The sequence below is a fragment of the Ranitomeya imitator genome, chromosome 3 (assembly GCF_032444005.1).
Source record: "Ranitomeya imitator isolate aRanImi1 chromosome 3, aRanImi1.pri, whole genome shotgun sequence".
NCBI lineage: Eukaryota > Metazoa > Chordata > Amphibia > Anura > Dendrobatidae > Ranitomeya > Ranitomeya imitator.
Window position 1 is genome coordinate 782,825,772 of NC_091284.1, and position 24,169 is coordinate 782,849,940.

General features: G+C 44.5%; 1 protein-coding gene across 1 annotated transcript in view; it reads right to left on the bottom strand.

The window, feature by feature from the left end:
* The window catches only part of CWF19L2 (CWF19 like cell cycle control factor 2), a 198,483-nt gene that overhangs the window by 108,327 nt on the left and 65,987 nt on the right, over positions 1–24,169 (bottom strand). The window contains exon 10 of the mRNA XM_069759126.1: positions 21,392–21,490. Within this exon, the coding sequence (XP_069615227.1) occupies positions 21,392–21,490 (99 nt within the window). The remainder of the gene's footprint in view (positions 1–21,391; positions 21,491–24,169) is intronic.

Below are 24,169 nucleotides of genomic sequence, written 5' to 3' on the forward strand. Positions count from 1 at the left end.
CTCTGAAGAACCCAATATGAATGGAGCAGAGGTCAATCATGCAAACTGCTGCGCCAATCATTCTTCATGGGAGATGGCGGAGCGCTGCACTCCATTAAGAATAAATGGAGCGTGCATAATCGACATCTACTACATTCACACAATGCTCTTCAGAGTCCTGGTTCTCAGGATAGGTGGGGCGCATCCCCAGGAATTGGAAAGTTATCCCCATCCTGTAGATAGGGAATAACTATCAAACTTAAGACTGCTCCTTTACCTATGGCAACCAATGCCAGGCAGCTGCCATAAAGGCAAAGACCAGAATCACGGCCTGTCTCAAAAGTTGTTTTCATTTAAATGGCCTTTTCTAATCACTACTAGTCATATACGCTAGATTACTGCTGACGGGTGGTTCATCCAGTGATTTACACGGGCTCTGAGATTTGAAGTCTAGAAGGAATCATTATTATATCCTCTAATACTTAGGTTTTTCGCTCTCCCTACTAATGGAAAGCCTCCATATCCATCACGTAAGAGCTGGCCAAACCCACAGATTTCGGCCTATCCCCTAATGGGTATGAAGGCTTCTCGACTCTCCCTCGACAGCACCTGTTGAACTGCAACAATCGATCCTTTTGTCCGACAGGAGATAAACCGCCGACACAGGATTCAGGGATCGCTCTGCAGGGAGTCAGGAGAAATCGCGACTGGCCCAAACATTGCATTTGCACTGTCAGTAAGAACCTTTAGGACCGTCCTATTTACGGTCAAGGGAAGCTGACACTTTGGCAAACTCATCATGATCACTTATTAAATGATCAGCCATTCAGTTACAAAGGAATCTGCCAGCAAGCTTGTGCTGTGTAATCTGAGAGCAGGATGATGTGGGGGTAAAGACCCTGATTCCAAGGATGTATCGCTTACTGAGCTGCTTGTTGTAGTCTCAATACAATCAGTGTTTTATCAGCAGGAGATTATCACTGCAGGACTAGGTGTCTCATGTCATGTACCCCTCCTGCCCTGAGTAACCCCACCCCCATCACTGATTGGCAACTTTCTGCCTATGCAGAGTGTATACAGAAAGTTGCCAATCAGTGGTGTGGGCAGGGTTATACAGAGCTCAGCATTCAGAGAACTGGAAGACATGCAGTAAAGAAAACTGTGATTTTATCAAAGTAACAGCAAGCAACCCAGTAAGTAACACATCGCTGGAACCGGGGTCTCTGGATCTACATTATGTTGCTTTCCGATTACAATGCAAAAAACCTACTGACAGGTTCCCTTTAAAAAGTTGCTACTCGCTAGTAGGACCACCACTGCTCATGAGAATGAGGGTCCCGAGTCCGCTGTTTGAGTGGTGTGGCGTTTTGGGCATCCGCATTCTCGACTTATTAACCCCTTCCCGACCTGTGACACAGCGTATGCGTCATAAAAGTCGGTGCCAATCCGACCTGTGACGCATATGCTGTGTCACAGAAAGATCGCGTCCCTGCAGGCCGGGTGAAAAGGTTAACTCCAATTTCACCCGGCCTGCAGGGACAGGGGGAGTGGTAGTTTAGCCCAGGGGGGGTGGCTTCACCCCCCCGTGGCTACGATCGCTCTGATTGGCTGTTGAAAGTGAAACTGCCAATCAGAGCGATTTGTAATATTTCACCTAAAAAACTGGTGAAATATTACAATCCAGCCATGGCCGATGCTGCAATATCATCGGCCATGGCTGGAAACACTGATGTGCCCCCACCCCACCCCACCGATCGCCCCCCCCGCCCCCTGATCTGTGGTCCGCTCCCCTCCGTCCTGTGCTCCGCTCCCCTGTCCTCCTGTCCGCTCCCCCCGTGCTCCAATCACACCCCCGTGCTCCAATCAAACCCCCCCGCACTCCGATCACCCCCCCCGCACAGCGATCCCCCCCGTGCTCCGATTCCCCCCCGTGCTCCGATCCACCCCCCTGCACATCGATCCCCCACCCCGTGCTCCGATCCACCCCCCTGCACATCGATCCCCCACCCCGTGCTCCAATCCACCCCCCCGTGTTCCGATCCACCCCCCCATGCTCCGATCCACCCCCCTGTGCTCCGACGCTCCCCCCGTGCCCTAATCTCCCCCCCTTATACTTACCTCCCAGGATCCGTCCGTCTTCTTTCCTGGGCGCCACCATCTTCCAAAATGGCGGGCGCATGTGCAGTGCGCCCGCCGAATCTGCCGGCCGGCAGATTCGTTCCAAAGTGAGTTTTGATCACTGAGATATAACCTATCTCAGTGATCAAAATAAAAAAAAAAAGTAAATGACCCCCCCCTTTGTCACCCCCATAGGTAGGGACAATAAAAAAATAAAGAATTTTTTTTTTTCTTTTACACTAAGGTTAGAATAGGGTTAGGGGTAGGGTTAGGGGTAGGGTTAGGGGTAGGGTTAGGGGTAGGGTTAGGGGTAGGGGTAGGGTTAGGGGTAGGGTTAGGGTTAGGGCTAGGGTTAGGGTTAGGGTTAGGGGTGTGTTGGGGTTAGTGTTGGAGTTAGAATTGAGGGGTTTCCACTGTTTAGGCACATCAGGGGTCTCCAAACGCAACATGGCGCCACCATTGATTCCAGCCAATCTTGTATTCATAAAGTCAAATGGTGCTCCCTCAATTCCGAGCCCCGACGTGCGCCCAAACAGTGGTTTACCCCCACATATGGGGTACCAGCATACTCAGGACAAACTGCGCAACAATTACTGGGGTCCAATTTCTCCTGTTACCCTTGTGAAAATAAAAAAATGCTTGCTAAAACATAATTTTTGAGGAAAGAAAAATTATTTTTTATTTTCACGGCTCTGCGTTGTAAACGTCTGTGAAACACTTGGGGGTTCAAAGTGCTCACCACATATCTAGATAAGTTCCTTGCGGGGTCTAGTTTCTAAAATGGGGTCAATTGTGGGGGGTTTCTACTGTTTAGGCACACCAGGGGCTCTGCAAACGCAATGTGACGTCCGCAGACCATTCCATCAAAGTCTGCATTTCAAAAGTCACTACTTCCCTTCGGAGCCCCGACGTGTGCCCAAACAGTGGTTTACCCCCACACATGGGGTATCAGCGTACTCAGGACAAACTGGACAACAACTTTTGTGGTCCAATTTCTCCTGTAACCCTTGGGAAAATAAAAAATTCTGGGCTAAAAAATTATTTTTGAGGAAAGAAAACGTATTTATTATTTTCACGGCTCTGTGTTATAAACTTCTGTAAAGCACTTGGGGGTTGAAAGTGCTCACCACATATCTAGATAAGTTCCTTTGGGGGTCTAGTTTCCAAAATGGGGTCATTTGTGGGGGGTTTCTACTGTTTAGGCACACCAGGGGCTCTGCAAACGCAACGTGACGCCCGCAGACCATTCCATCAAAGTCTGCATTTCAAAAGTCACTACTTTCCTTCGGAGCCCCGACGTGTGCCCAAACAGTGGTTTACCCCCACACATGGGGTATCAGCGTACTCAGGACAAACTGGACAACAACTTTCGTGGTCCAATTTCTCCTGTAACCCTTGGGAAAATAAAAAATTCTGGGCTAAAAAATTATTTTTGAGGAAAGAAAACGTATTTATTATTTTCACGGCTCTGTGTTATAAACTTCTGTAAAGCACTTGGGGGTTAAAAGTGCTCACCACATATCTAGATAAGTTCCTTTGGGGGTCTAGTTTCCAAAATGGGGTCATTTGTGGGGGGTTTCTACTGTTTAGGCACACCAGGGGCTCTGCAAACGCAACGTGACGCCCGCAGACCATTCCATCAAAGTCTGCATTTCAAAAGTCACTACTTCCCTTCGGAGCCCCGACGTGTGCCCAAACAGTGGTTTACCCCCACACATGGGGTATCAGCGTACTCAGGACAAACTGGACAACAACTTTCGTGGTTCAGTTTCTCCTTTTACCATTGGGAAAATAAAAAAATTGTTGCTGAAAAATCATTTTTGTGACTAAAAAGTTAAATGTTCATTTTTTCCTTCCATTTTGCTTCTGCTGCTGTGAAGCACCTGAAGGGTTAATAAACTTCTTGAATGTGGTTTTGTGCACCTTGAGGGGTGCAGTTTTTAGAATGGTGTCACTTTTGGGTATTTTCAGCCATATAGACCCCTCAAACTGACTTCAAATGTGAGGTGGTCCCTAAAAAAAATGGTTTTGTAAATTTCGTTGTAAAAATGAGAAATCGCTGGTCAAATTTTAACCCTTATAACTTCCTAGCAAAAAAAAATTTTGTTTCCAAAATTGTGCTGATGTAAAGTAGACATGTGGGAAATGTTATTTATTAACTATTTTGTGTCACATAACTCTCTGGTTTAACAGAATAAAAATTCAAAATGTGAAAATTGTGAAATTTTCAAAATTTTCGCCAAATTTCCGTTTTTATCACAAATAAACACAGAATTTATTGACCTAAATTTACCACTAACATGAAGCCCAATATGTCACGAAAAAACAATCTCAGAACCGCTAGGATCCATTGAAGCGTTCCTGAGTTATTACCTCATAAAGGGACACTGGTCAGAATTGCAAAAAATGGCAAGGTCTTTAAGGTCAAAATAGGCTGGGTCATGAAGGGGTTAAAAGTCTGATGTCCACAAGGCAAAGCCGAGTGAATAGGTGACAAGTTACACTCTTGGCAAAACAGCTTTAAATGGCCACCAAAAACAGGAAGACATTTCTCCAATTTCTCCCAGCTGATCTCTGGGGAAATAGTTCAAGGGTTTATGGGGGTCACTCCATTAAAAGAGCACAACCGTCTCTTCCTTTTCTGTGTAGGCGACCACCATTTTCCCTCCTTCCGACCATGTGAGGTTAAATGCTGGTGGACTAAGAAATGGCTAAGGAACCAAAAAAAAAAAAAATTTGCGCTGAGAACATACAGAAACATTTACATATGAAACTTATATCCGTATCCCTGGATTTTAATGTGTCTAATATAAGCAAAAATGCAAAAAAAAATAAACAAGATTAAAAAAAAAAAGTTAAGAATTTAATTCACAATAAAAATATATTAAAAAAGGGGGAAAAAAATATAAAAAGAAAAAATAAGAATTTAATTTACAATAAAAGTATATAGAAAAAAATGGAAGAAAAAGTAAAAAAGTAATAAGAATTTAATTTACAATAAAAATAGAGAGAATGGAAAAGCTAAAAAAATAAGAATTTAGTTTACAATAAAATATAGAAAAAATGGGAAAAAAAATATACGGTAATTTACAACAAAAATATATAGAAAAGAGGAAAAAATAAATAGAAAAAATGGAACAAAAATATAAAAAGTAATAAGAATTTAGTTTACAATAAAAATATATAGAAAAAAAATGGAAAAAAATCTACAACAAAAATATATATAGAAAAAAAAAATTTAATTTACAATAAAAATATATATTGAAAAAAAATGGAAGAAAAAAAATAAAAAAGTAATACGAATTTAATTTACAATAAAAATATATAGAAAAAAAATGGAATAAAAATTGCCGAAAATAAGCAAAGAAAAAATAAAATAAAACCAATATCAAATTTAATGAGCACAGAGCAATAGCTGGTGATCACGGCTGTCTATGATGAGGCCAAAGAACTTCTCGGTTACTATGAATTAATTTTCCACATCAATACTCGCCCCGCAGTGAGGATTATAATTTACAGGAGCAGCGAGTGAGAAGACCACAGTAAATTACTGCCGATGATACGCTAATGGCCTCGGCGCAGGTGACTTATTTTTAGATACTTTTAAAGGACTTTGGTGGCATCTCGGCTGCCATGTACACGGCCGATTGCAGAAGATACAAATAAGGAGGAAGCATTTAACATGGTGTTGCTCCGTGGAGGAACTTAATTGCCTTTAACGGTAAAAGAAACACAAGAAATTAATTCACTTTTCTGGTAGCGACAAGCAACTTCTGGAAGACGAAAAGAAAACTTTTTTTTTCATAACGGGAGTAAGAAATAAGTTGAAAGGACCAGACTAGGAAAGTTTCAAGATATCATCTCAAAGCTTAAACACCCCGCTAAATGTCCCAATCACATTGAGCTGCCAACCAGCCGCCTCGGGGGACCACCAATCACCTCTTACAATGTGTAACACCCACAATTTTAATGTGAATAACAAATATTCTATGATCATCATCTTGGAACCATCTAAACCAGGGATTCAAGCTTGAGGAGGCTAATTTGCATATTCCAGGTGCCTTCTGGGAAAGCGAAGAGTCTCCCTAAGCTAGAAGATCGTTGGGTACAGCCGGGACCAGCTGCTTGGAAAGAATCACCAAACCAGGGATTCAAGCTTGAGGAGGCTAATTTGCATATTCCAGGTGCCTTCTGGGAAAGCGAAGAGTCTCCCTAAGCTAGAAGATCGTTGGGTACAGCCGGGACCAGCTGCTTGGAAAGAATCACCAAACCAGGGATTCAAGCTTGAGGAGGCTAATTTGCATATTCCAGGTGCCTTCTGGGAAAGCGAAGAGTCTCCCTAAGCTAGAAGATCGTTGGGTACAGCCGGGACCAGCTGCTTGGAAAGAATCACCAAACCAGGGATTCAAGCTTGAGGAGGCTAATTTGCATATTCCAGGTGCCTTCTGGGAAAGCGAAGAGTCTCCCTAAGCTAGAAGATCGTTGGGTACAGCCGGGACCAGCTGCTTGGAAAGAATCACCAAACCAGGGATTCAAGCTTGAGGAGGCTAATTTGCATATTCCAGGTGCCTTCTGGGAAAGCGAAGAGTCTCCCTAAGCTAGAAGATCGTTGGGTACAGCCGGGACCAGCTGCTTGGAAAGAATCACCAAACCAGGGATTTTTGCCTGTAGGACATTATTGCAAGAGAGCTTGGCTGAGTAGATTACACAAGAAGGAAAACACACAGCAAGTCAGCAGGATCTAGGAGCAACATGGCAGATGTGACAACCTACATGGTGAGCTGCAGCATGTGCTACATGTTCACAGATCGACCAGAAGAAGAATTAAATTTCACCTGTCAGAAGTGTAGACTAGTGGCCCTTTTAGAAGAAAAGGTGCGGGGTCTGGAAGAAAGAATAGCAACTTTGAAACTCATCAAAGAGAATGAAGACTTTCTAGACAGAACAGAAGCATCTCTACTGGTCACAGAAGGTGAAAAAAATGTCAGAGAACCTCCAAAAGCAGATGAGTGGAAGCATGTGACCAAAAGAAGCAAGAAGACCATGGAGAAATCACCAACCACACAACTGAAGAACCGATATCAAATCTTTGTAGAGGATGAAGATGGCACACCTAAGAATGAAGCAATACCAGCAAGCAAAAAAGAAAAGGGCACACAGCAACAAGTGACAGCAAAAAGTACAGCCAAGAAGCAACGAAGAGTGGTGGTGGTGAGAGACTCACTACTGAGAGGCACAGAAGCAGCCATCTGCAGACCGGACATAACTGCAAGAGAAGTATGCTGCCTTCCAGGTGCGATGATCAAGGATGTGACCGATAGGATACCAAAGCTCTTCAGCTCCAAGGACGTCCACCCATTTCTTCTGATACATGTTGGCACCAATGACACGGCAAGGAAGGACCTACCGACAATCTGCAAGGACTTTGAAGAGTTGGGGAAGAAAGTAAAGGAACTGGATGCACAGGTAGTTTTTTCTTCTATCCTTCCAGTAGACGGGCATGGCACCAGGAGATGGAACAGGATCCTTGATGCAAACAACTGGCTAAGACGATGGTGCAGACAACAAGGATTCGGATTCCTGGACCACGGTGTGAATTACTTGTACGATGGACTCCTCGCCAGAGACGGACTACACCTCAACAAACCTGGGAAACACACATTCGCCAGAAGACTCGCTACACTCATCAGGAGGGCGTTAAACTAGAAGAAGAGGGGACGGGAAGAAAAACATTAGACTCGAACAAAGAAGACCCAGGAAAACATACTCAGAAGGGAGGTAAGAACATTTCTAAAACAATCCACAGTGAGGAGATTGGAACAAAACAAAATCCTCTAAACTGCATGCTCGCAAACGCCAGAAGCCTGACAAACAAGATGGAAGAACTAGAAGCAGAAATATCTACAGGTAACTTTGACATAGTGGGAATAACCGAGACATGGTTAGATGAAAGCTATGACTGGGCAGTTAACTTACAGGGTTACAGTCTGTTTAGAAAGGATCGTAAAAATCGGAGAGGAGGAGGGGTTTGTCTCTATGTAAAGTCTTGTCTAAAGTCCACTTTAAGGGAGGATATTAGCGAAGGGAATGAGGATGTCGAGTCCATATGGGTTGAAATTCATGGAGGGAAAAATGGTAACAAAATTCTCATTGGGGTCTGTTACAAACCCCCAAATATAACAGAAAGCATGGAAAGTCTACTTCTAAAGCAGATAGATGAAGCTGCAACCCATAATGAGGTCCTGGTTATGGGGGACTTTAACTACCCGGATATTAACTGGGAAACAGAAACCTGTGAAACCCATAAAGGCAACAGGTTTCTGCTAATAACCAAGAAAAATTATCTTTCACAATTGGTGCAGAATCCAACCAGAGGAGCAGCACTTTTAGACCTAATACTATCTAATGGACCTGACAGAATAACAAATCTGCAGGTGGTCGGGCATCTAGGAAATAGCGACCACAATATTGTACAGTTTCACCTGTCTTTCACTAGGGGGACTTGTCAGGGAGTCACAAAAACACTGAACTTTAGGAAGGCAAAGTTTGACCAGCTTAGAGATGCCCTTAATCTGGTAGACTGGGACAATATCCTCAGAAATAAGAATACAGATAATAAATGGGAAATGTTTAAGAACATCCTAAATAGGCAGTGTAAGCGGTTTATACCTTGTGGGAATAAAAGGACTAGAAATAGGAAAAACCCAATGTGGCTAAACAAAGAAGTAAGACAGGCAATTAACAGTAAAAAGAAAGCATTTGCACTACTAAAGCAGGATGGCACCATTGAAGCTCTAAAAAACTATAGGGAGAAAAATACTTTATCTAAAAAACTAATTAAAGCTGCCAAAAAGGAAACAGAGAAGCACATTGCTAAGGAGAGTAAAACTAATCCCAAACGGTTCTTCAACTATATCAATAGTAAAAGAATAAAAACTGAAAATGTAGGCCCCTTAAAAAATAGTGAGGAAAGAATGGTTGTAGATGATGAGGAAAAAGCTAACATATTAAACACCTTCTTCTCCACGGTATTCACGGTGGAAAATGAAATGCTAGGTGAAATCCCAAGAAACAATGAAAACCCTATATTAAGGGTCACCAATCTAACCCAAGAAGAGGTGCGAAACCGGCTAAATAAGATTAAAATAGATAAATCTCCGGGTCCGGATGGCATACACCCACGAGTACTAAGAGAACTAAGTAATGTAATAGATAAACCATTATTTCTTATTTTTAGGGACTCTATAGCGACAGGGTCTGTTCCGCAGGATTGGCGCATAGCAAATGTGGTGCCAATATTCAAAAAGGGCTCTAAAAGTGAACCTGGAAATTATAGGCCAGTAAGTCTAACCTCTATTGTTGGTAAAATATTTGAAGGGTTTCTGAAGGATGTTATTCTGGATTATCTCAATGAGAATAACTGTTTAACTCCATATCAGCATGGGTTTATGAGAAATCGCTCCTGTCAAACCAATCTAATCAGTTTTTATGAAGAGGTAAGCTATAGGCTGGACCACGGTGAGTCATTGGACGTGGTATATCTCGATTTTTCCAAAGCGTTTGATACCGTGCCGCACAAGAGGTTGGTACACAAAATGAGAATGCTTGGTCTGGGGGAAAATGTGTGTAAATGGGTTAGTAACTGGCTTAGTGATAGAAAGCAGAGGGTGGTTATAAATGGTATAGTCTCTAACTGGGTCGCTGTGACCAGTGGGGTACCGCAGGGGTCAGTATTGGGACCTGTTCTCTTCAACATATTCATTAATGATCTGGTAGAAGGTTTACACAGTAAAATATCGATATTTGCAGATGATACAAAACTATGTAAAGCAGTTAATACAAGAGAAGATAATATTCTGCTACAGATGGATCTGGATAAGTTGGAAACTTGGGCTGAAAGGTGGCAGATGAGGTTTAACAATGATAAATGTAAGGTTATACACATGGGAAGAAGGAATCAATGTCACCATTACACACTGAATGGGAAACCACTGGGTAAATCTGACAGGGAGAAGGACTTGGGGATCCTAGTTAATGATAAACTTACCTGGAGCAGCCAGTGCCAGGCAGCAGCTGCCAAGGCAAACAGGATCATGGGGTGCATTAAAAGAGGTCTGGATACACATGATGAGAGCATTATACTGCCTCTGTACAAATCCCTAGTTAGACCGCACATGGAGTACTGTGTCCAGTTTTGGGCACCGGTGCTCAGGAAGGATATAATGGAACTAGAGAGAGTACAAAGGAGGGCAACAAAATTAATAAAGGGGATGGGAGAACTACAATACCCAGATAGATTAGCGAAATTAGGATTACCGTATATACTCGAGTATAAGCCGAGATTTTCAGCCCAAATTTTTGGGCTGAAAGTGCCCCCCTCGGCTTATACTCGAGTCACGGTAGCGGTGGGGTCGGCGGGTGAGGGGGAGAGGGCGCTGAGGCATACTTACCTAGTCCCAGCGATCCTCGCGCTGTCCCTGCCGTCCCACGGGCTTCGGCGCTGCAGCTTCTTCCTCTCTTCAGCGGTCACGTGGGACCGCTCATTACAGAAATGAATAAGCGGCTCCACCTCCCATAGGGGCGGAGCCGCTTATTCATTTCTCTAATCAGCGGTGCCGGTGACCGCTGATAGAGAAAGAAGCTGCGGCACCGAAGGCAGGAGGGGACAGGAGGGGACAGCGCGAGGATCGCCAGGACTAGGTGAGTATGTCATATTCACCTGTCCTCGTTCCAGCCGCCGGGCGCCGCTCCATCTTCCCGGCCGGCGCCTCCATCTTCCCGGCGTCTCTGCTCTCTGACTGATCAGGCAGAGGGCGCGATGACGCATATAGTGTGCGCGGCGCCCTCTGCCTGATCAGTCAGAGCAGAGACGCCGGGAAGATGGAGGCGCCGGAACGAGACGCCGGGAGCTGCAATCAAGGGAGGCGAGTATGTGTTTTTTTTTCTTTATTGCGGCAGCGGCGGCACAAATTTATGTGGAACATCTATGGGGCACAGTGAACGGTGCAGAGCACCGTATATGGCACAGCTAGGGGGGGCACAGTGAACGGTGCAGAGCACCGTATATGGCACAGCTAGGGGGGGCACAGTGAACGGTGCAGAGCACCGTATATGGCACAGCACAGCTATGGGGCACAGTGAACGGTGCAGAGCACCGTATATGGCACATCTATGGGGCACAATGAACGGTGCAGAGCACCGTATATGGCACAGCACAGCTATGGGGCACAGTGAACGGTGCAGAGCACCGTATATGGCACAGCTAGGGGGGGCACAGTGAACGGTGCAGAGCACCGTATATGGCACAGCTAGGGGGGGCACAGTGAACGGTGCAGAGCACCGTATATGGCACAGCACAGCTATGGGGCACAGTGAACGGTGCAGAGCACCGTATATGGCACAGCACAGCTATGGGGCACAGTGAACGGTGCAGAGCACCGTATATGGCACAGCACAGCTATGGGGCACAGTGAACGGTGCAGAGCACCGTATATGGCACAGCACAGCTATAGGGCACAGTGAACGGTGCAGAGCACCGTATATGGCACAGCACAGCTATGTATGGGGCACAGTGAACGGTGCAGAGCACCGTATATGGCACAGCACAGCTATGTATGGGGCACAGTGAACGGTGCAGAGCACCGTATATGGCACAGCACAGCTATGGGGCACAGTGAACGGTGCAGAGCACCGTATATGGCACAGCTATGGGGCACAGTGAACGGTGCAGAGCACCGTATATGGCACATCTATGGGGCACAATGAACGGTGCAGAGCACCGTATATGGCACAGCACAGCTATGGGGCACAGTGAACGGTGCAGAGCACCGTATATGGCACAGCTAGGGGGCATAATGAACGGTGCAGAGCACTATATGGTTCACACCTATGGGGAAATATGAACGGTGCAGAGCACTATATGGCACAGCTATGGGGAAATAATGATCTATTTTTATTTTTGAAATTCACCGGTAAATGCTGCATTTCCACCCTAGGCTTATACTCGAGTCAATAAGTTTTCCCAGTTTTTTGTGGCAAAATTAGGGGGGTCGGCTTATACTCGGGTCGGCTTATACTCGAGTATATACGGTATTTAGTCTAGAAAAAAGACGACTGAGGGGCGATCTAATAACCATGTATAAGTATATAAGGGGACAATACAAATATCTCGCTGAGGATCTGTTTATACCAAGGAAGGTGACGGGCACAAGGGGGCATTCTTTGCGTCTGGAGGAGAGAAGGTTTTTCCACCAACATAGAAGAGGATTCTTTACTGTTAGGGCAGTGAGAATCTGGAATTGCTTGCCTGAGGAGGTGGTGATGGCGAACTCAGTCGGGGGGTTCAAGAGAGGCCTGGATGTCTTCCTGGAGCAGAACAATATTGTATCATACAATTAGGTTCTGTAGAAGGACGTAGATCTGGGGATTTATTATGATGGAATATAGGCTGAACTGGATGGACAAATGTCTTTTTTCGGCCTTACTAACTATGTTACTATGTTACACAACGTAAAGTATGTAGAAGAAGCATCTGTTCTGACTTGCTTCTTCATCCCACCACATCAAGGTGTACCCGATCGGGACAGTACTATCCTCTAGTATTAAAATCTTAAAACGGTGTCAGCCGACTTCAACGTAGGTAAGGGTAGGACAGGGGCCCCTGGCTGATCAGACCCCTGCCCACGGGAAGCGAAATGGATGAAACGCACAGCTCAAAAAGGGGGACCGCTTCCCAGTTTGTACAATGTACAAGAAACTACAGCAAAACCAAAGAAATGAGCCGGAGTTTAAAATTCACACTGGCTATTTCACAGATAAAACCCAAGAAAAAAAATCAAGTTAAGTATATGCCCTGTAGTCAATAAATAAGTAAATAGAAATAGTACATGTAAAAACATAGGGTACTTCGTTAATATTATTTTGATAAAAAAAAATAAATAAAAAAAAAGGCGTAAAAGGAATGGCACTGCAACAACTGTGCAGACACCTGACCATGGGAAGCTATGCAGTGTCAACCAAGTCCCATATTTTATTTACTTGTATTACTATTTATTAACTGAAGGGTATTTGCTCATTTTTTGTCTTTGGTATATGTACTGTGGCCATTTAACATCTCCAGCTCATTTCTTTGGTTTTACAGTAGTTTTTTGTACTAGGTTCACACAGGAACGTGGCTCCACCTTTTGTAGTTGAGCATTTCATCTACATAGCTTCTTATGGGCCGGGGTCTGCACAGTCGGACCTGGGTCGTATTCTGCCCCCGTCTATTTTGAGGTTGGCTGACACAAGGTGAAGTTATAATATTAGATAGTACAATCCCCATTGGGTACATCTTGTCGCAGTGGGATGGCTTTTACGCCCCATGTTATTTACATGTAATATTACTATTTATTTACTACAGGGTAGTTGCTTATTTTGTTTTTGTCTTGAATTTTATACCTAATATCTCGTTTAAAAATTCAAATGGACTAATGTATAAAGTTATAAATAGTGGGCTTTTATTAAGAGAAACCATTTCCCCATGTGTTGAAAATGGTATTTTTTGTAAATCCTTTTTGACTGCCCACCGATTTCTTAATAACCATTAAGCTGCAATAATTTCCCAATGTGTAATGTTTAGCTTGTTGGTCGTTAAACATATTTTGAGAGTTTTGGCACAGATTCAGCAATTCAGAAAATCTTCAAAATTTTTTTGAAAAGTCGTAAAATTTTGGTGTTTTCACGCCAGTTTCTCCCAATTCAGCCAAAATGGGCATAGCTGGGGCAAAAGGGGATCATGACAATACAGATTGTGTAATTCACGAGTAGCCAATGCATTCCCTACACGGGAACTTTTTGCATGAGTCGCCTCCTTCACATTCCACCCGAGCCGCGGCCCTAAAATTCTGCATGAGCCACCGCCTTCACTTCCCACCCAAGCCGCGGCCCTCCCATTCCGCATGAGCCGTCGCCTTCACTTCCCGCCCAAGCCGCGGCCTTCACCCTTCACATTCTGCACTAGCCGCCGCTTTCACATTCCACAAGAGCCGCCAGTGCCCTCGCATTCCGCAAGAACTGCCGCCTTCACATTGCGCCTGAGACAAGGCCTTCATCCTTCACATTCTGCCCAGGCCACGACCTTCACCCTTCGCATTCCGCAAGAGCTGCCGCCTTCACATTGTGCCTGAGATGTGGCCTTCACCCTTCCCATTCCGCCCAAGCCGCACCTTTACCCCTCGCATTCCGAATGAGCCGCCACCTTCACATTGCACCTGAGATGCATCCTTCACCCTTCCCATTCCACCCGAGCGGCGACCTTCACCCCTCACATTCTGGAAGACCTGCCGCCTTCCCATTCCGCATTAGCAACCGCCTTCACATTCCGCAAGAGCCGCAGCCCTCGCATTCCGCATGAGCCGCAGCCTTCACATTCCGCAAGAGCCGCGGCCCTCACATTCCGCACGAGCCAGCTTCGTCCATAAAGACGGAAAGTGGAGTTTTCAGTTGATCAGCAGCTGCTCATTGGCTGCATTGGTCTCATGACAGATGCTGATGCCCCAAGAACAGTCGGAGACAAAACTGCAAATGCAATGGAGTATCACTGGTCGGGAAGAGGTGTATAGGGTTTTTTTTTTCCCTTAACCGCACCCTTAACAAAACTTTTAAAAAGGGGAGAACCCCTTCAATCATGTTCAGTCTCAAATCAAAATCCACTTGTCCTATATCCATGATCTATAAAATACGGTATGTATGTCCTTTTAAGCCATGAGGAGTTTAGGAAACGACTCGGTTTCTACATGCTTGTCCCACCACTGTATCCAAGCATCTTCCATCAACCAATCCTTAGTCGATACTTGTAGACCAAAGACCTTAGATGTTCACGGAGGATGCAAAAATTCTTACAGGCTGAAAACAAAAAATGCAACTTTGATTTTATAGAAATTTTTGGTGTTTGTGCTCCTTTAACTGGAGCAGTACCCTTCTTCCTAAAACTTTCTGCAAGTAATGAGCCGGAGAGAACAATGCTTTAAATGCTAATAAATAATGAAATTACTGATGAAAGACAAGTTTAATTGATTCATTAATTTTTTAGCAGGATGAAGCCTCAAGGTAATTATTGCAGAATCTAATTTACAAAAAGTAAAAGAAAAAAATAACTGTGACTCATTCATATGGCAGGAGAGGCTTCGCGATCCGGAGAGGGGAACGTGAGGTGAAGTTACTACTTCTAACTCCTCCAGAGAATGTATTTTATCTGTCAATCTCAAGTGGCGGCGCCGATCCAGTGCATCGGAAGTGTAAAAGATGGCTCAATACCTGGCAAAAACTGCTGCATCATTCAGAGTACGTCGTTTCATGTGGCGTAATGTGGCCGCACTTCCACTTCCAAGTAAAAGCCAAAACTCAAAGAAGGTGTGGGGATGATGTGCCTGTGCCTCCTAAAGATGGCCATGTACCATACAGGGTTATTCCTTCCTCCAAATTTTCCACGCACGCTTGTTGGGTCACCTGCAATACCTTTAGACCCTTCCATGCACATGCATGCTCACCACAGCTGAGCGTTCATAGTTCTCTCCCTGAAAACAAAGGGTTCAGCATGCTGAAACCCAATTTTTCTTTCCCTTGATATATGCCTTCGGCATATAGTTGGGACCCAGACACGTTTGACGGTGCCGGTGAAATTAACTTTCACCAAGGTTCTTTTGAGGCGTCCTTCGCGGGCTGGAGAGGACACTACTGAAAGGCAATGGCTGGATGAAGGGTTCTGCTTTCAATAATGGCATCCAATATGCTAAAAAAGGTTTCAGAATGGTGAAAACCTAATTTTTGACTTTGACATATGCCATCAGGAAGTGTAGGGTCAACCACACGCACATTACATGGTCCGGATGTGACAAAAATGGCTACAAATGAGCGCAGTAACTGGCAAGTGCCCATGCCAATCATAAAATGACGGCATCTGTAACAGTACACTTAACCCCTTAGTGACAGAGCCAATTTGGTACTTAATGACCGGGCCAATTTTTACAATTCTGACCACTGTCACTTTATGAGGTTATAACTCTGGAACGCTTTAACGGATCCCGCTGATTCGGAGACTGTTTTTTCGTGACATATTGTACTTCATGTTAGTGGTAACATTTCTTCGATATTACTTGCGATTATTTATGAAAAAAACTGAAATATGGCGAAATTTTTTTACATTTTGCAATTTTCAAACTTTGTATTTTTATGCCCTTAAATCAGAGAGATATGTCACGAAAAATAGTTAATAAATAACATTTCCCACATGTCTACTTTACATCAGCACAATTTTGGAAACAAAATTTTTTTTTGTTAGGGAGTTATAAGGGTTAAAAGTTGACCAGCAATTTCTCATTTTTACAACACCATTTTTTTTTTAGGGACCACATCACATTTGAAGTCATTTTGAGGGGTCTATATGATAGAAAATAACGAAGTGTGACACCATTCTAAAAACTACACCCCTCAAGGTTCTCAAAACCACATTCAAGAAGTTTATTAACCCTTTACGTGCTTCACAGGAACTGAAACAATGTGGAAGGAAAAAATGAACATTTAACTTTTTTTTGCAAACATCTTAATTCAGAACCATTTTTTTTATTTTCACATGTGTAAAAACAGAAATGTAGCCATAAATTTGGTTATGCAATTTCTCCTGCATACGCCAATACCCCATATGTGGGGGTAAACCACTGTTTGGGCGCACCGCAGAACTTAGAAGTGAAGGAGTGCCGTTTGACTTATTCAATGCAGAATTGGCTGGAATTGAGATCGGACGCCATGTCACGTTTAGAGAGCCCCTGATGTGCCTAAACAGTGGAAACCCGCCACAAGTGACACCATTTTGGAAACTAGACCCCTTAAGGAACTTATCTAGATGTGTGGTGAGCACTTTGAACCCCTATGTGCTTCACAGAAGTTTAGAATGCAGAGTTGTAAAAATAAAAAATATTTTTTTCTCCACAAAAAAGATTTTTTAGCCCCCAAGTTTTTATTTTCACAAGGGTAACAGGAGAAATTGGACCACTAAAGTTGTTGTCCAATTTGTCCTGAATATGCTGGTACCCCATATGTGAGGGTAAACCACTGTTTGGGCGCACGGCAGAGCTCGGAAGGAAGGAGCGCCGTCTTGGAATGCAGACTTTGATAGAATGGTCTGCGGGCGTTATGTTGCGTTTGCAGACCCCCTGATGTACCTAACCAGTAGAAACCCTCCACAAGTGACCCCATTTTGGAAACTAGACCCCCCCAAGGAACTTATCTAGATGTGTGGTGAGAACTTTGAATGCCCAAGTGCTTCACAGAAGTTTAGAATGCAGTCGTGAAAATAAAAAATATTTTTTTCTCCACAAAAAAGATATTGTAGCCCCCAAGTTTTTATTTTCACAAGGGTAACAGGAGAAATTGGACCCCAGAAGTTGTTGTCCAATTTATCCCGAGTACGCTGATGCACCATATGTGGGGGTAACCCACTGTTTGGGCGCACGGCAGAGCTCAGAAGGGAGGGAGCACCATTTGACTTTTTGAGCGCAAAATTGGCTGTCGTGTTTGGAGACCCCCTGATGTACCTAAACAGTGGAAACCCCCCAATTCTAGCTCCAACCCTAACCCCAACACACCCCTTACCCTAATCCCAACCCGATCCACAATCCTAATCACTAACCCTAACGATAATCACAACCCTTACCCCAAAACAACCCTAATGTCAACCCTAACCATAACCCTAATCAAAACCCTAAATCCAACACACCCCTAATCCTAATCTCAACCCTAACCTCAAACCTAACCCTAATCCCAATATACCCCTAATCACAACTCTAACCCTAACTTTAGCCCCAACCCTAGCCCTAACTTTAGCCCCAACCCTAAGGCTACTTTCACACTTGCGTCATTTGGCATCCGTCGCAATCCGTCGTTTTGGACAAGAAACGGATCCTGCAAATGTGCCCGCAGGATGCGTTTTTTGCCCATAGACTTGTATTGCCGACGGATCGTGACGGATGGCCACACGTCGCTTCCGTCGTGCACTGGATCAGTGTTTTGGCGGACCGTCAGCACAAAAAAAGTTCAACGTAACGTTTTTTTGTACGTTGCATCCGCAATTTCTGACCGTGCATGCGTGGCCGTAACTCCGCCCCCTCCTCCCCAGGACATAGATTGGGCAGTGGATGCGTTGAAAAACTACATCCGCTGCCCACGTTGTGCACAATTTTCACAACGTGCGTCGGTATGTCGGGCCGATGCATTGCGACGGCCACGTACCGACGCAAGTGTGAAAGAAGCCTAACCCTAAATTTAGCGCCAACCCTAACCCTAAATTTAGCCCCAACCCTAACCCTAAATTTAGCCCCAACCCTAACCCTAAATTTAGCCCTAACCCTAGCCCTAACCCTAATCCTAGCCCTAACCCTAAACCTAGCCCTAACCCTAGCCCTAATTTTAGCCCCAACTGCTCTTCTCCTGCGCCCGCCATTTTCTTTTCCCCAGAAGACGCCGGCGGCCAGGAGGAGCAGCAGGAGGACCCAGGGACACCGGTGAGTATGATAGGGTCCCCGAATCCCCCTATTTCTCTGTCCTCTGATGTGCGATCACATCAGAGGACAGAGAATTACACTTTGCTTTTTTTTTTTTTTTTTTTTTGTGGTCGCCGGTAAACAGTTAATTACCGGCGATCGCAAAACAGGGGTCGGTAAAACCGACCCCGATCATGCTCTTTGGGGTCTCGGCTACCCCAGGTAGCCGAGACCCCAAAGATTCTCCCGGGGCCGGCCGGCGGGCGCACTGCGCCCGCTATTTTGAAGATGGCGGCGCCCACCGGGAGCCACGAGGAGCACCGGGGGAGATAGGTGAGTATCGGGGGGCGATCGGGGACCCCTTTTCTCTGTGCTCTGATGTGCGATCACATCGGAGGACAGAGAAATTAAAAAGAGATCGCGTTTTTTGTTTGTTTTTTTTTGCGATCGCCGGTAAACGGTTAATTACCAGCGATCGCAAAAGCGGGGTCGGTAAAAAAAAAACCCCGAATCATGTTCTCTGGGGTCTCGGCTACCCCCGGCAGCCGAGACCCCGGAGAAAATCCGACTATTTACTTTTTCCACAGCGCCGTTAATTAACGGCGCTGTGGTTTAAGTACCCTTAGCGGCCGCCGTTAAAAGGCGTATCGGCGGTCGCTAAGGGGTTAAAGAGGATGTCCATTACTTTATCATTGATGACCTATCCTTTAGATAGGCCATCAGTGCCTGATCGGTGGAGGTGCAACCGGGACTGGACAGTTAAGAAGCTGCTCCATCCACTGATCGCGGCCACGGCCAGGTATTGCACATCCGCCTCCTATTCAAATCAGTTGGGGGCGGGTGTGCAGTACCCGGCCGCGGCCACTATCAGTAGATGGCGCAGCTCCGTATCTGACCAGTTCCGTCCGCCGCTGGACCCTAGACCAGCCGATCGGCGGGGCTGCACCTCCACCGATCAGACACTGATGACCTATTATAAGGAAAAGTCATAGTGGACGGCCTCTATCTATTATGGGTCACTTTTATTATTGCTTTTCTAACATGGGTCAGAAAGACTTTTTTTTGGCCAACTCAGGTTCCATTTGCAACTACAAAATATGCAACCTCTGGTTCTTACAGTTATTGGTATGTCGAACTTTAACATAAAAACTGATCACAGAAACTCCAGAAAGTTGACATGCAAATTCTTATAATAGGATATGGCAACATTACGGCCATGAGCTCCCACAAGGGAGAGGTTTTTTTTACTCCAAAATAGGAGAAAGTGAGTGGATTTAATATTTATGGCCACAATTAAAAAAAGAAATGCACTGAACCCATTAAGTCTGGAGGAGAAAGTAGAAAGGTCTGTGACTTACTAATAAGTATAATGCAGAATAATGAGAGCCAAGACACGGCCACCGGCACCGCACAGCTACTGTTAAAGCCCGGCTGAGATTACACACATTATTCATCCTATTTAACAAGATAATGCCAAAAATCAATAGTAATCTGTCTGGGAGGATTCGCCTGGCTGGATCCACAAACAGGATTCCTAATGACTGCGCTCCAAAACCAAGGAGCAAATTAAAAAGTTTTCCAGTACTGAAAAGATTAAGAGTAATGATTACAAGGAAAGTGGCCAAATCAGCATGATACATGATACATGTATCTGTAGTGCCACCTAGTGGGCCGCGTTATGGGAAAAACACTCCCAGAACCATTGCTTTTACAGTGAGGGTCTGATGAAGTGACAGAGTAGCAACAACTGTTTTAGAATGCAGGAGATAGTTATGATACCTGTTCAGGTTGGGAATTTACTGCAATGAGCTGGTAACGCACCACAAAAAAAGCCAGTCTACTTCCATCTTTAAATAGATGACCAAAAATTAGCACCTGTATGGGCAAACCGGAGGAAAAAAAAAAAAGAGAAGGAGCCGGGAATTCGAGTCCCTGTCGCCTTTTATCTTCAAGCAATTTGGCTTGTTAGTCTGGTTTCGCATGTTGAAGTCTGGACTATTTTGCGCATGCGTACGGACTGCCGAGTTAACCGTTCCGGACTGAAAGCTTGTCAGTTACCGCAGCTTCTTGAGCATGAGCACTGCACCGATGAAACTGTGCGCATACCGAGGCCCCTGAAAAGACCGATCTGGCCGAAACGCGTTGTGTTTTGCCATTGTATTTTAATAAACTGAAGTATCCTGGAAGCATAGAGTGGAAGTGCCAATTTCTTTCATTTCCTCTACTAATATAAGTGTAACACTGGAACCTCCTATATCAAGGTGGCAGCAGACGGCCATCAAGGATCAACATAGACTATACGTCATCCTAGAGTTGTGCCTGTATGCACATCCGCATAAGGCGAGCAAGATTCCTCATTTGCTACCAATCGTGATATAATTTAATACTATGCTTAGATAGCGCTAGTCTCACTTGTAATCTAGGTTACACCCTGCAGCAAGGCAGTGAACCGTCAGCATGCATGGGCAATATTTGTACAGTACGTGCATGCGCAAGACTTGTACAGTACGAGCATGCGCAATATTTGTACAGTACGAGCATGCGCAAGATTTGTACAGTGCGAGCATGCGCAAGATTTGTACAGTGCGAGCATGCGCAAGATTCGTACAGTACGAGCATGCGCAATATTTGTACAGTACGAGCATGCGCACAATTTGTAAAGTGTGCAACATGACTTTCTTGAATAATAATAATAATAATAACAACAATAAATCAGCATCATTGCTACAATATATAATGCAGATACATAGACTGATACGGATTTCTGATACGGTTACCTGGGATTTTTCTCTCCTTTCTTTCTCGTACTCTTCCAGTTGATTTCGCTTTTGCTGACGAGCTTCTTCCAGTTGAGCTTTGAGTTTTACAGCCAGCTCCTGTAAGACAACATCACATCAACATCCAGGTAAAAGGGGCTCTAAAGAGCAACAAAAAAAATAAAGGTAATTACTGAATGATTTCATCAAGTTCATTGTCCCCCTGCTTGCAATAGAATTAATGCAAAAACATCTTCTCTGAGCAGCTATCACTACCAGCGAGATACGAAGGTGGAAGAAGACAACCATTAAACTTTTTTTTTTTCTATCCTCTTTCTGGATCGTAAGATGTCAAAGAGGCTCTTCTACCAGTTTGAGTACGTTAAACTGGCCACACCATGGAATAGTGGCTGCAGAGAGGAGTAAAATGTTTTTATTATGTACTGTCTCCTCTCCATTGTGGAGATATATTAGTTTGTAAAGTTTAGTAAGTCCAAAGGCGTTTTTTCCAGAAACTCTCCTCTGGGGGCGTGTATTTTTCTTTGTAGCATTTTGGCCAATCATAAGTAGACAGCAACATCCAATAGGTTAGACCAGGATTTCTTCTGTGTGTAATTAAAAAGAGCTGACCAGCAATGAGCATGATTACTAACACTTCTTCAGCTGTCATCTCACAGCAGTGTGGCTGGACAGCAGAGCTGACAGTGCTGTGAAAGGAGAGCTGCTAGAAGGATTTTTAATGAGACAAAGCTCAGCTCTGTTGCAATGCCCTTCCCCCCACACTGAGTGCTGTGAGATGAAACTCGAAGACGTACTGGTAACCGCAATTACAGTATTTCTGCTCTACTCCAGCACTATGTTATCACACATAATTCTTCAGCGAGACGAGTGAGGAAAGCAGAGTATGATTACATGTATCACATCAAAAAAACTGCTGAAAGGCATTGTGGGGGCGTGTTCTTCTTTCCCCTGTATGTTGCTTCCTGTTTATGGTTGGACAACCTCATATAGGAGAAGAAGTACACGCCCACAGAGAAAAAATCTCTGGTAGTTTTTTGGCTTATCATAAATTATATCCTGCAAACTAATAACTACCACGAAGAGGAGAAATCACAAACTGTAAAGTTACCGTACATTTACTCAGCTTTGCAGCTGTAATTCCCTGACGTGGTCAGTTTAACATGCTAAATCTGGTGAAAGATCCTCTGTAAATTTAGGGTTTGGAAAATACATAGCTACGAGGATGCGTCTATTACAGTAAAATTTCCACAGACGTGTGATAAGTAATGGTGGCCCGAGCCCATTAACGTCAATGCTTACAATATAAGCAAGAGAATTTTTGCAGCTAGAATTAATTAGTTTACCTGAAAAAGCAAAGAACACAATACTGCTAAGGAGTATAGAAATCAATGAAATGGTTAAAAAAACACATTCACACTCGCTCTTTTAAGACTCTGGAAAAATAAAGTAGCATATAAAATATTGTTTCAAAAAAATGTAGGAGCATGAATAAATAACTGGCACAATAGATAAAAGTAAAAGTGAAGCATGACACCCCAGGTAACTTCAACCTAGATACGGACTGGAGCGTAGAGCAGCAGGGGACCTGCACTAACTTTCTGCCACAGAAACATCACCGATGGGTTTTAAAAAATTCTTTTGGAAGATTTTATCAAAATGGAGTGTAACTAGGAGAGCGGCGGCACCCAGCTCTCCTAATAAATTGTAAATCAGTTTATTCAGTGGCGCGACCTTCATTTGTGCATCACCGAAATGTAGCAGTCTTCTGGGAGCTGTAATGTCAGCCATAGTAGACGCCAGGGCTGTGGAGTCAGTAGGCCAAACCTCCGACTCCTCAATTTCCAGGACACCGACTCCGACTCCACAGCCCTGCCAGAGAAGTCAGTAAGCCAAACCTCTGACTCCGACTCCTATTTCCATGACACCGACTTCTACTTCAACAAAATGGGCTCCGACTCCACAAATCTGACTCCACAGCCCTGTTAGACGCTAATCCACTTTTAAACAATATAAAATTGCTGATGCAGAGCACGAATCTTCTTCAGGCTTCTTCCTGCTTTTTGTACACGAAGTAATAAGGCTATTTCCAGCTAATATTCTCTGTCCTTCCCTGCTGAGCACTGTAGTAAGTCCACCGCCTGTGACATGCAAGCTGCTGCAAAAGGCACAGCCTCCAGCCTCTCCTGTGCTTTAGGCCTGAAAATGGTGGATCTCCAGATTTCTTCTCAAAACTTGATATAATCTATACAAGCTTTAGTTTCTGATAGAAGCGACCTACCTACCATGGGACATGAACTTACTGGAGTTATTACCGGTATATGCCACACAGATATTCCTAACTAAGCGCAATTATTTTCCACCGTTAAAAAAGCTAAAGGGTTTGTCCACCTTCAGTAAAGTGGTCCTCAAAAGCTGTAGAAACAGCAGGTACTCACCGTCCATGGCTCTAGCAATGGCGGTTCGCTGCTGCTCCGGTTTCAAGGTTTTGTCTGCAGCATGTTGACAGTGCGCATCAACACTGCAGCCAATTACGGAGGTCAGACGTTAGCGCCACCTACTTTGGCACAGCCACAGAGCTCAATGGTTTGGCTGGATCGGTGACGTCACATTGACCATCTATATAAATCGCCGAGCTCACTGGTTCCAGCCGCCAACCTCAGCATCGATTTGGTTGTAGTAAACAGGGGCGATGTCATTTCGACAGCACAGAGTCCACATCTGAGCTCAATGGTTGGTGCCATACACCTCGGCAAAGCCACAGAGCTCAGTGGTTTTGCT